Below are 12926 nucleotides of genomic sequence, written 5' to 3'. Positions count from 1 at the left end.
TCACTGATATATGTAAATATTAAATATTGTTATTCTGAAGTTGTTTTCTGGCTTGATTTGTGTGACCTAAAGGACTTGTGACTTCTAACTGGCTCCAGTAGGAAGAGACATGGAATAACACAGAAAGTAGAGTTAAACTCAGCTCATCTAACTTGGACCACTGAAAATGAGTCTTTTCCGGGGTAGGCATCAAGCCATATAGTCCATAGAGAAAGGTAACCTTCCCTCAGAACACCACAAGAAAGATGTCCAAGGCAGGTGGGAGGCATTGCCCTCTGAGACAGATTCAGTTGTCCACCGTAGACAGGAGCATCTGGTGCCATTTGAAGTGCAGCAAAGCACCCTGCTCAGCCCCCAGATGCCACTCCAGGCAGAAAGGGTCTCACAGATGTCCTCTGTCACAGCTGAGAGCCACCCACTGATGTCTAGAGAACCAAGTATCTCAGCAGGGTCCAGCAATGCAGAGGTGTGGGTGACCAAAGCAATCACCTGTCTCTTGCAAACACAAGGATGCTAAAAGTTCATTTAGCTAAGATACATAAAGGTGGCTAAAATTAGGTGAAATCATTTCAGATCATGACTTTTGAGATCCCCCAAATTGCTTTTTAGATGAGTCAAAGCCTGACCTCTCAGAAGTGTCACCAGAGCCAGATGGCACGTTGCAACAGGATCAGCTCCTCACATCAAGCACTGCAGGGAGACTGGCAAACTCAGACTTTTCTCGTAGGCAAGGCTTCAAAAGAAAATGTCTACACAATGCTAATAATAATGATAATTTTGACTTGGACTGAGAGTTGGCTTGACTACAGGTAAAATGCCATCTTTCAGAACTGGGATTACTACAGATTTTAAGCGGGCTTTGTTCTTTTTTTTTTCAAAATGGAAAGAATTATTTCAGGGAAATCTCTTAGCAAAGGAAAAGAAGCATTTTGTCTCTGAAGTGTTTTATATAGACATGAAAAATTTAGTAAAACTAAGAAACTCATAACATTCTTCTGTATATTCCTTATACATATTCTTCTGTGTATTCTTAATCTTTTATCTCTATTAATCCTTTATCACTATTTATCTTCTATCTATTTACCTACCTATCAGTCTGCCTTCTCTATAGCTATCAATCTTAAATAATGGATGGTTAAAAACTCACACAATCATAATGACAAAATATCTGTTTAATTTTTATACTTAATACCCACTGTGCAGTCTCACCACACAGGCTCTCATACAAGGAATAAAAATGTGTTACTTTCAAGTTGAATTATCCCTCTCCTTCTGCATTTGAAACTCATGCAGGAGATCAGCCACATGCAAGTCTGTGTTGGTTGGAAGAGAAAAAAATGTTCCTGGGGTTGACTTAGGGTAGAAATAAAACTTCAGACCCAGGAAGCCATCTGCAAAATTGTGAATGCTTGGAGACCAATAGCACAGTGTTTCAGCTGCCAGGATCAAGGACATGATTCAAATACCTGGGTTGGAAACCACAGACTCGTTCATACCATCTCATTTCAAGAGGAACTGCCAGACCATTTTGATGCAAATGGCTCAGGTGCCTCATAGCTCGGTTTTTCTTGGCACACAGAGCAAAGCAAACCAGTGAGAGGTTGGTCCCCACAGACTCCCTGTGCCACGGTCTCTGCTCTGCTGCCCTGTCCCCAGCCCTGCGTCTCTCCTCCCAGGGAGCTCCTCACAGGCAACCACTCCTTTGCAAAAAAACCAAAAACTTTAAAAAAATCCCAAAGGAAATTAAAAAAAAAAACAACCCACAAACAAACAAAAAACTTCCCAGATTTTGAGGACACTTTCATTTCCTACAGAGCACCAGCTCTTTGGGCTTGTCCCTTTCCAGAGGAGTGACAGGGGACAGCCACCCTCCTGAAATGCCCTTCTCTGTGGGACCTCTCTCACCCTACAGTGTCCCTTTCCTCCTTAGTCCCTGGGCCACAGAGGACCACCTAAAGCTTGTCATCATAGTACATTTAACAGAGGAAGTCAGGGCAAGGGCTTCATCTCAGGCACAAAGGCCACTGTTTTGTCCATCTTTATTTCTACCTGTATCTTCAAAGATGAGTAGATGTAAGTGCTCATTACGGTGCAGATCATTTCCACCATAAATAGAAAGCTTCCCTGGTACACAGCACTCCTCACTTTCTTCCAGGCACTCCTCTATTTTTATCAACCACTCATGTCAGAGTCTGTTCCATCAAGGTCAAGTGATAAAGAGAGAGTGAGAGCTCCCCTGAGTATCCCCCAAGTAGATACTCAGAACCATTGGAGATACACCAGGACACCCTGGATCATCCACTTGCCCATGTGGACATCTCAGAGGCTTTAGAGCATCTCATTTGGCACCAGCGCTCTCGATGTGAGCAGCTAAATCAAGCCCTGAAACATCTACTGGGTACAGTGACACCACTCCGAAAAGCAGCCTTAAGCCCAGCAGACTGAGATCTGCCTTCACCTTGTCCTGCCTCACAGGACATAAAATAGGTCAGTGAACCACATCCTAAAATTGCATATATCTCCCCACGGGTTACAGAGGAAGCCTGGAGCCAGCAGTGCAGCAGCTGACCTCCAAAGGTGCAGCCCTCCATCATGAGCTGGAAGCCCACTTCAGACATCCCTCCCTTAGTGAGATTTCTTTTTTAGGGGTAAAATAGATGCATCTGCTGAGAGTCATCTTGTAGCAAAAGAGCACAACAACAGATTTAGTGAGGAATCAGTCTCCTCATGCTTTTACAATCCTTCTTCCATGCACTGTGTGTTGGCAAAGACACTACAGCTCCAGATGAACTACTTAACACACAGTTTTTACTCCAAGTGTCCTTCATCCCATCGTGCAAAGATTTCACTTACATTTTGTCCTATGACATCTACTCTCTATCCTTCTGGGTCTTCAAATGAAATTTCCAGCAGAGTCAGTCCGGACTTCCTGCGTAGGTGTCCAAGAACAAATTCAAATCTTGCTTTGGAGATGTTGAATTTAGCTGACCCCCCACTTGAAGGATGCAATGCCAGATATTTCCTCCCAGGGACGCCTGGCTGCAGGGTGGGTTGAGACCCGGCCACGTGCACCTTCAGCCACACGCATCTTCAACCCCACTCTGTTCCTGCCTCAGAAACATGCTGCAAAACATTTTGCATAGAAAAAAGAAGCTTAGTTTGTGCCTGTATATAAATAGTGTTTTAAAGGCTATTGAAACATCCCATTTTGAACAAGGAAGACAGCCCAGAGAAACCAGTGTCTCCATTGCCACCAACAGCTTCAGTTTCAATGACCTTGTGCAATTAAAGTGGAAGGGAGTGTTTCTAATTACCACCCAGAAAATGTTCCTCAGAATTGCACAGTGTCCTTTTTGTACATAAATATTGGGTCAAAGTTAAAACCCCTCACTCAGTCAAAACAATATTTGAATATAAATATAAAGGAATCTTTCTTCTAAGGCAGGATAAATAATCATGTGGCTGTCAGGCTTTTTCATCTTTTTTAATTTTCACTTTTTTTTTAAATACTCCTTATAGAGACTTCCTAACAGATCACTGCAAAAGTTAGCAAAAAACTTATTTTCTCTTGTACAGAGAGGTGTCACAGAAAACACAGCGTTCCTGCACTTCTCCTCCCTTCTTCCCACATCCACTACCCATGTACATGTGTGTCCCTACCATGTCCTGCCCATGGGACATGCTCAGTCTGTGTCACTGCTATTTCCATGCACGACTTCTCCTGGCTGTCTGCAGGAGATGGCACACGGCAGAAAACCTTCCTGAAGATTTGTGCTTTCAAACTCCTGCTCAGAGTGCATCATCTCAGAGTGCAGAGGAGGAAATATGTGATTTCCATGTGGAAAGGATCTACCCACTCCACAGATGAACACAAGTATGCAGGAAAGCCAAACAAGCGCCCTAAATAGGGCTAGTTTTACATAGAATTGGTTATGAAGAATCACAGCATCACACAGATGAAAAAGATTCATAAGGCACCTGAAGAGATATTGGTATGGCAACTCTACAACAAATGTAACCAACTTCATTCCTTAATATTATACTTGAGCTTCTCTCAGAATTATGTCTGTTTAATGGGAGTTTCACGAAGTAGTTAAAGAAAAGTCTGTATCTGTCCTGTAGTTTTATTGAAGATCCTAAGACCACCCTGCTCTCCTGCCTGCTTCCAGCAGCAAAGCACTGAGGCACTTGCTTTGAGGATCAGTACAGCTCCTTTGGCTGGTCACCGACAAATCTTCTTTCACTGTTTCCTAGGTTTATTTTGATAATTATTGTGGGTTTAGTTCAGTCAACTTTAAACAGATGAATTCTTAGCCCTATCTTCTGCGTTAGCCTTGTGCCTAGAACCTAGAGAAATATGGATTGTTTTCATAGCATTGTATATTAGACAAAATATAACATTTCCCCTCCTCTAAGCCAAGATAGCATTACCCCTCACATCAGTGCTCCATTGCTCCTATCAACACCATTTTCTACTATCTTCTTAAGCTCTGCTTCCTAGAAAAATAAGATTGGGTATCATATGAAGAAGGGGAAAGACTGAAGAATTGCCAGTAGTCCTCCAAATAGATATTTTGCATTCAGTTCTCAAGACCTTTAGGTTTCTGGATCTGTTTCTTACTGCATCTTTCTTTGCAAAGCAGAGTAAACCAATACTTAGCAATTTCTTTACAAGGCAGCACTATTTTTTCTTATTTTTTTTTTTTTCTATTTTTTTATCATTGTGGAGTCAAGCAAAGAATAGTATCATCAGTCCATTATTCCTCCCTGTGATCTAAATTAAGCAACGTAAAATGCCTCTAAATATACCAGGCTTAATATCTTTGAGTGTGTTTTTTACCTTAACTTTAGCTACTGGAATTTGGGCTTCTTGGAAAAGCAAAAAGGACCAGCAGAACAGAAACCCAACTGAAATGGCCATGGTTGGAGGCAGGAGTATAAATGTTTTCATTGGATTGTTTACTGCAACAGGTAAGTTTTCTTAAAAGACTTTTAAATATTCTTCTTAAAACATACGCATCACATAGATCTGGGGGACTTTTCTTTCAAAGCAGGTGAACTCCTTTAATGTCAGGGCAGATTTTACCTAAGTGTGGCTTTAAAGGAGTATGGTTTCATGAATCATTTTGGGATGGATTCTTCCAAACCTCTTCACACTGAATAGAACCTAATGTTTATGTATATTCTTTTAAATTAAAGACATTAATTTAAGAGTTTAGTTAAGAGTTAAAGAGTTTAATTTAAGAGTGACGGAAGAATATGACAATTTTCATTAAGGAGAACTGTGGGCTTAATCTTGAACCAGTTTCTGTTATCCAGCATAACAGAAGAATTTTACTCCTGGAACAATCCAGTTCTGTGTGGAATAAATTGCTGCTCTTGGACAGCATTGAGCTCTCTCCTAAAGAAAAAACGTTTCTCCACTGACTGCTGCCCTCTGCTTCTTTTTTCTCCCCTTGCTGCCTGGCTTCATCTGAAATTTGCTTCCCTGCCCAGTATTTTTGGGAAGACTTCTTCACAGAATCCCAGAATGATTCTGTGACATTTCCCCATGTGGTGTTTGCCTGGCAGTACCTGGTTGTAGGTTTGTATTCTGACTGCAATGTCTGCTTGCATTTCTTTTCCTAATGTCTATTTTCTTAAATAATTTTCCTAGTGTAAATGATGCTCTTGAAGGATGGCCTGTCAGCCACAGCAGAATAACAAAGACAATTCTGTTTGCTATAGAAAGAGCCTTCCGCTGAGAAAAATGAAGTTAAAAATGAGTAAATTACCTCTAAATATCTAAACATTGAGATTTTCCATGCACAAACAGATATTCATTCTTGATCCTGGGAAATCATTTAGGGTGAGATTCTAATACTGTTATTTGTACTTAGCAGCACATCTCACTATGGGAGAGAACTTTGTAAAGAAAATAGAAGTGTGTTTAAATATCTGTATGAGAAAAAGGTTTACAAGCTCTCAGTGTGTTCTAGAAAACTAGCTGAAAATATGTACTGTAATTCTTACATTTCCATCTTTCATGTTTACAGCTACCTGGGTTGGAGGAGCGTATATCAATGGCACGGCTGAAATTGTCTACCTGCCTTCAAAAGGACTATTGTGGGTCCAGGCACCTGTGGGATTTGCCTTGTCCCTTGTTATTGGTAAATAATTCATGTAATCAGAACACACAAGCTTTTAAAAAAATCATATTAATATATTAATAAGTATAAGAGTATAGGGTACATTTTAGACGTGATTTTGTTTCTTAGGTCTCCAGTAGATCCAGAATAAGCATTTATAATGCTGTCTTCTAAACTGAAGTATAATAAATTGGGGTAGCTTGGAGCTAGTGCAGAGTTTTGCCTGCTTGGAGCAATTAATAAGAAAAAAATCTTATCTGAGAACTTTAGAAGCATGTGGCTATGTGTATATTGCTTTCTTATCATGATCTCTTATTCACAGACTGTTGAGACTATTGGTATCATTTTACTTTTTAAATCTTAATTTTTCCACAAAAATGCATTCTTCTGAGTAGTGGGAATTGTCTCATTTCAGGATGAATTTATGGTGTATCCAGCTTATCCCACTTTACAGCTGGTCACTACTTTGTTGAAATTAAGCTAAATTGGCAGTGTCCTACACCTAAGTTGCCATTTCTAACTCCAAGAATTATTGAACGCATGCTGGGGTTCAGCTGTCTTGCCAAGACCAAATTTTCCTCCAGTCCACAGGGAGTTATACTGTAACTCTCTACGGACACATGATGTTTAAAGCAAGGAGGCCTGTGCAAACCTTGCATGGGACTTGCTGAAAGAAGAATAACCTTTATTCTTAAGTGAGAGAAGAGTCCAACTGACGTGAATATGAATCAGGCTTGGAAATATACTGCCAGCATTTCTTATGTGAGTAATTCTTACTAATGAAATTGGGGAGTGCAGGTCTGATCCTGCAATCTTTACTCAGGTCAGTAGTGCCCAGACAAGCAGTCCTGTTGACTTCAAGGTTAGGCACAATGTGTATTCTTTGGTTTTAATGAGACAGCCACACATCTGAAGTCTAATATTTAGGTGAAGGTGGATGGGACTTAGTTCAATGTGCAGATGAAAACAATATGGTTATGGGAAAAGACAATGAAGCCACCAAAATGAAAATATAACCAGAAAAGGAACATACATCAACATGTTGCATTATGTGATCAAGGACAAAAGCTTGTCTCTTTTTTAGCCAAATATGGATCTTCAATGCCTTACTCTGCCTACTGACATTTTCCACAGGAAGCTTTTCAGAAAACTTTGTGTCTCAGGTTGGTAGGTCATTGGAGATGGAGAAGAGACTATATGCATGTGTCCTCTGATCTAAGTTACTGTTACAGTCACAAAGGTATCTCATGCCGTTTAGGGTGCCCTAGGGGGTCCTAGCTGGCCTCCAGCAGCCACTCCGGAAAGATGCAGGTCTGCCAACAGTGGAGGGCCATATCTGTTAGCAGATGTCCTTTATAATCTGGGACATCTCAGTTGGATGAAACCCCACCTTTAGGCAAGTGAATTGAGGCCCCGGTGCCTGTTTGGCTGCATCATTCTCTAGGGTCCATTATGTACAAATTCCACACTCACTGTATGGGTCTGATACACAAATACCATAATATTCTTACTTTTTTTCCTGGAATATAATAAATTCAAAATTCTACCAGAATGTCATTACTTCTGATAGGTGGTTTCTTCTTTGTAAATCCAATGAGATCCAAGAATTATGTGACAGTGATGGATCCCCTCCAAGAAGCTTATGGGAATGTGATGGGAAGCTTACTTTTTATTCCACCACTGCTAGGAGAGGTGTTCTGGTTTGCAGCTATCCTGGCGTCTCTGGGTAAATATCTACTTTGCTGTTATATTTGTTTAAAGCCACATGGCACAACTATTACAGTATAATACACATTTGGGAATTGTGTTGGACTAAGCTGTGGAAAATTGTGCTTCATTTCTCCTTTAGTGAGAGGAACACAAGTGGAACAAGTGGAGCAATGAGGAATTCATTTCTGGAAAATAAGCTTTTAGGTTTAAAAGAAATGTCAGTAGTATATATTCATGATATTATAATAGAGAGGTCTAGCAATATGAGTTAGTGTCTTCATCTTGCCTGTGGAAGAGCAAATGTAAAAAGGCAAAGTGCCTTGGCAAAGGCCACACAGAAAGGTAGCAGCAGGAGCAGAAAGGGAACAAGGGCCCTCCTGAGTCCTCACTCTGCTCTCTCTCTGTAGACCACGTGCTTCTCACGCAGTATGGTGTGCTGGCATCAAGGGAATAACATATCCTTTTTAATTCTGTATTCTGCATGTATGAATTATTGTCTTAAAACACTTGACCACTGTTCTTGTCTGCAGGAGCAACAATGAGGGTCATCTTGGATATTGGAGGCTCTTTGGCTATCATCATCTCAGCATGCACTGTCATAGTCTACACTCTACTGGGGGGCCTCTACTCTGTTGCATACACAGATGTCATCCAGCTGGTTTTCATTACCCTCAGCCTGGCAAGTCCTGCGCATTTCTTTGTTACAAGTTTCCTAACTAAGGGATAAAATCCTGCTCTTCTTTTCAGTATGTCTCAGACCAGAAGTAACTCCATTAATATCAGCCCTTGCCCTACAGTTCCCAGTTCCTCTTCAGGAGAATGGTTGTCCTGAAACGTCTTACAGTCCTTATGCGTTTCACACAGTGATCACACAAGGTATTGGCCTTGCTGGGTGAGCACAGATGCTCACAAGTAAGGTCTGCAGAACTTGGCCAGAGCAATCTTGACTGGAAAACAGAGAGATCTGTCTACTGACAGCACCAATTGACCTGAATTGCAGAATCATTTTCTTGAAGATGTCATGAACCAGAAACATGTAGATTTGAGATAAGGAAGGGGAAGAAAGGAAGACTCTTAGTCCAGGTTTAATCTTATGTAACTTTATGTTCTACATGTACCTTAATTTCAGTATCTGAATAGATTCTCCAAGAACAAGTACCCTAGGGAAATGATTAACTGTTTCTGCTTCTACTCTAGTGGATCTGTATCCCTTTTGCCCTGGTGAACTCTGCAACGGAAAGTATTTATTACACTGCAACTCATCAATCTTACCAAGACCCTTGGATTGGGAAGATAGAAAAACAGTATCTTGGAAGGTGGCTGGATGACTTCTTCTTCCTGGTATGGAGTATTTCTTGGACAGGTGATTGGGAGAAGGGATTTTGTGGGGACTTTCTATCTGGAAAACTAGTGGGTTCTTCCAGCCAGGAGCCCTACGTTGCACAGCTGGCCAGGGCAGGATGACGTGTAGAACCTTCTCTCAGCCACTCTGCAGCACGTTGAATGGGCTGGGGAGATCCAGGCCTCAGCCTGCCAGGAAAGAGGCAGTAGGGACAATACGTCCTTGACCCGCATGAAGGAATGTACCTCTTGAGTAAGACCATCCATGCAATTAGCTCCACTCCCGGCACTAAATGAGACTTTTCTTGCCATTTGAGAGGTTGGTCTTGCAGCCTCTATAGAATGCTTTTAACATAATTAATGCAAAAATAAATAAATAAAATTAAAATGATAAAACTGCAGGTCATCAGCAAGCATGGGGCCATTGTCTCCACTGCACAACTCAACTTTTGAGCTACCAATGCAGCCAGGACTATGGGTGGTGGTTATACTCTCAACAGGCTGGTAACAGGGACACACAGAAGCTTGAACCTGCTTGGTGATGACAGATTCTTCAGATTTTATCTGATTAAATTTGTCTGCTAAGAAAGTGAAAATGGTGCTTCTATTTTTAATTTTGGATTATACTCTAGCTAAATTTTAATAGATCTTTACAAAAGTTCCATTTTCCTTCCTCTGTGCCTGTTTTATTATGCCAAGCAATCCATTTTTAACCTAAATAAAATTAGATTTCTCAGCCTGACAAACCATTAGACTGTTTTGATCAAAATTTCACACCCATCACAATGAAAACAAAAGAAAAGGACATCCTCAACCATGACAAATACCATCCTCAATAGTTAAAGCTGGGCCAAGTTTATGCATTTGAAGTGAGCGGTTTATGACAATAAAGATCATCATCTGTCTGAATGGATGGATGACTCCCTGCAGCAGCCAGCAGCCTGGTGGGTACCACTGGTAACATCTGAATGTTTCAGGTCCTTGGGAGCATCCCATGGCAAACTTACTTCCAAAGAGTGCTCTCCGCTGCCTCTCCAGGACAGGCAAGGCTGATCTCCTACCTCTCTGGACTGGGGTGCTTCATAATGGCCATCCCCTCTGTGCTCATTGGTGCAATTGCAGCATCAACAGGTAAAACTAAATCCTTTGTCTCTGAATAATTAACACGCTTTTGTCAGAGGTGATTAAAATGGGACCCAAAGAAGTCCTGATTTAGACTTCAAATTACCTAGTCCTGTGTACCTAAAAGCCCTCAATGGGAGACCTGGCTGCCAAATCAAATCCACATTTCTTGTGGAGCTCTGAGGTTCAGTGTATGACTACCTAGAGACATTTAAGCAGCCTCAAGAATAGTTTAAGTCTATTTCATTATGGTTAAATGGCTTTTTATAGTCCTTGTGGTAAGAAAAGATGAAGGTAGACTCTGTAAAATGCTGTATACTCCTATTTTCCAAGGAATTTTAAGCCTGCATCTCGTAGTGCCCTCTGAACTAAGACCCAGTAATATTGCTACAGGTTGTTGATAACATTCAAGAGAAAATCTGCTTGAAGGAATCAAGAAGTTCAGTCCCAGAAATGCACAATCCCACCCCAGGAGATCAATACTGTGTTGGTGTCTAGCAAGGGTTAAAAAGCAGCCAGATCACCAGAACTTGAACTCATGAATTTATCTGTCACTAGGGGCATCAGAGAAAAACTCCCTTCTCCTCATGAGACCTTTAAGTGCCCCATTCCTGGAAACACAAAGTACAGCTATTTCTGTAGATTTTATTGAGGAAAAGGAAAATCTTTGATCTAGTGAGAGCTGCAGCATGCTCAGGGGAATCACAAGAGATAAAGAGAATCCAGAAAATGTGTCCAAGTTCTAAAATACTGATGGGTCTCAGTCCTTAGCCCTGCTGTCCCTGGTCCCTGTGGAAAGGCAGCTTCAAAGACAGCAGAAATGTCAGTGAAGAATTTGTTGCAATTTTTCCTTGTTTTCTTTTAAAGACTGGAACCAGACAAGCTATGGTCTTCCAAATCCACTTGAGAGAGGGGAATCAGCAATGATACTGCCCCTTGTTTTACACTATCTCTGCCCAGCATACATCTCCATTGCTGGTTTGGGAGCCATCGCTGCTGCCGCAATGTCTTCTGCAGACTCAGCCCTTCTCTCCGCCGGTTCCATGTTCGCTCACAATATCTACAGGAAAATCCTAAGGAAAAAGGTACTTGGTTACAGCATTCAGCAGTTTTGGAATCAGGACAGATGCTTCTGTTCCAAGACTGTTTCAAATCCAGTCTGTGGGGTCTGCAATTGCAAGTGTCTGTCCTTAGCTGCTGAACTGAGTTCTGGAGCCAGAGCTGCAAACATAGCTCAGGGATGTTCATGTCCTTGGTAGGGACACAAATGCCCACACTGGTGAGCTTTGTTCTTTACAAAATGACTGATATAAAATTTTGTCAAGTAGATTAATGGAAACCCATGACCCTTAAAATTACAGAGGGCAGCTCCAGCTCCAAGGCTGTCTGCCTTGGATGGCTGTTGGTGACAGCAGAGAGGGCTTGGTGAGAACCAGCCCAGGGTAGGGCAGTGCTGACCCTCCAGCCAGTAAACACTGCATCTGTAGCGTTACGATCTCCTGTTTTGCAGGCTACAGAAACAGAGGTCCTATGGGCCATGAGGATCTCCATGCTGGTGTTTGGGGCCATGGCTGCTGGTCTGGCTTTCCACTCCAGCTCTGTCTACGACCTCTGGTTTCTCAGTGGGGATCTGGTGTACGCTCTGCTGTTCCCCCAGCTCTGCTGTGCCCTCTTCGCTCCCAGCACCAACACCTATGGCTCGGCCGCCGGCTTCTTGGTTGGGCTCCTCCTGAGGCTGCTGGCAGGAGAGCCCGCCCTGAGCATCCCCCCTGCCATCTGCTACCCAGCCTGCTCCTTGGTGAACGGGACCTACAGTCAGCTCTTCCCCTTTAAAACATTCACCGTGCTTCTCACCCTGGGGACAATCCTTGCTGTTTCGTACCTGGCTGCGGTTTTGTTTCGGAGAAACATCCTTCCCTGCAGGTGGGATGTTTGCAATATCACAGGGGGAACCAGCACCCTCATCCCCCTGCAGCAGCTGGAGAAGCAGAAGGGTTCACCAATGGCTGCAATAGAAGAGAACCGTGATTAAATGTGGGGCCTCTTTGAAAGGCCATGGCGCATTCAGCAATTAGAGTCTGGCACAAATAGCATTGCTCTTCCCTTTGCTTTCTCCAGTAATGAATTATTTAAAATCCTTGCAGACTAATAAAGACTCACTCTGTTCATCCAAGGAGAATGTGTGAGCTCCAGGTCTGCAGTGACTAAAGGCATGTGATGATGGAGCAGGATCTTGTGGTGTTGACCATGGGCCACCATGGGCCCCAGCAATGTTTGCTTCAGGGTGCCGCTGGTACCCCACCTGAAGGCAAGGCTACAAATCATGCTCCAATGTTTATGACATTCCCAAGTCACATACTTTTCTCACCACAAAGGAGACAAAATAATGGTTAATAGATTGGGTATCCTTGATTTAAAAAAAAAAAAAAAGATGAGCAAACCTGTTCCCATTACAACAGCTAGAGTTTTAGCATAATCTCCCCTGGGGGGTGCATCAAACCTATAAAAACACAGATTACTGAGTGCAGTGCAACCACCAGAGCACTCCAGCAGTAATATCAGTCTTGCACCATCCTTCGTGTGCTTCACAAAGCTTTTCTTGATACCGCAAAAACTTTTGCATAT

General features: G+C 42.2%; 1 protein-coding gene across 1 annotated transcript; it reads left to right on the top strand.

Annotated features, from left to right (window-relative positions):
* The first annotated feature begins 4793 nt into the window (after positions 1 to 4793).
* LOC106897562 (high affinity choline transporter 1-like) lies at positions 4794 to 12333 on the top strand. Its single transcript, XM_014958258.1, has 8 exons — positions 4794 to 4971; positions 6036 to 6149; positions 7699 to 7854; positions 8369 to 8517; positions 9036 to 9179; positions 10157 to 10310; positions 11169 to 11386; positions 11812 to 12333. Exons 1-8 carry the CDS (start codon positions 4794 to 4796, stop codon positions 12331 to 12333), a joined length of 1635 nt encoding a protein of 544 aa, XP_014813744.1.
* Positions 12334 to 12926: the final 593 nt, after the last annotated feature.

Source organism: Calidris pugnax, unplaced genomic scaffold (assembly GCF_001431845.1).
Source record: "Calidris pugnax isolate Ruff unplaced genomic scaffold, ASM143184v1 scaffold252, whole genome shotgun sequence".
Taxonomy (NCBI): Eukaryota; Metazoa; Chordata; class Aves; order Charadriiformes; family Scolopacidae; genus Calidris; species Calidris pugnax.
This window is presented reverse-complemented; position numbering and strand designations above follow the sequence as displayed.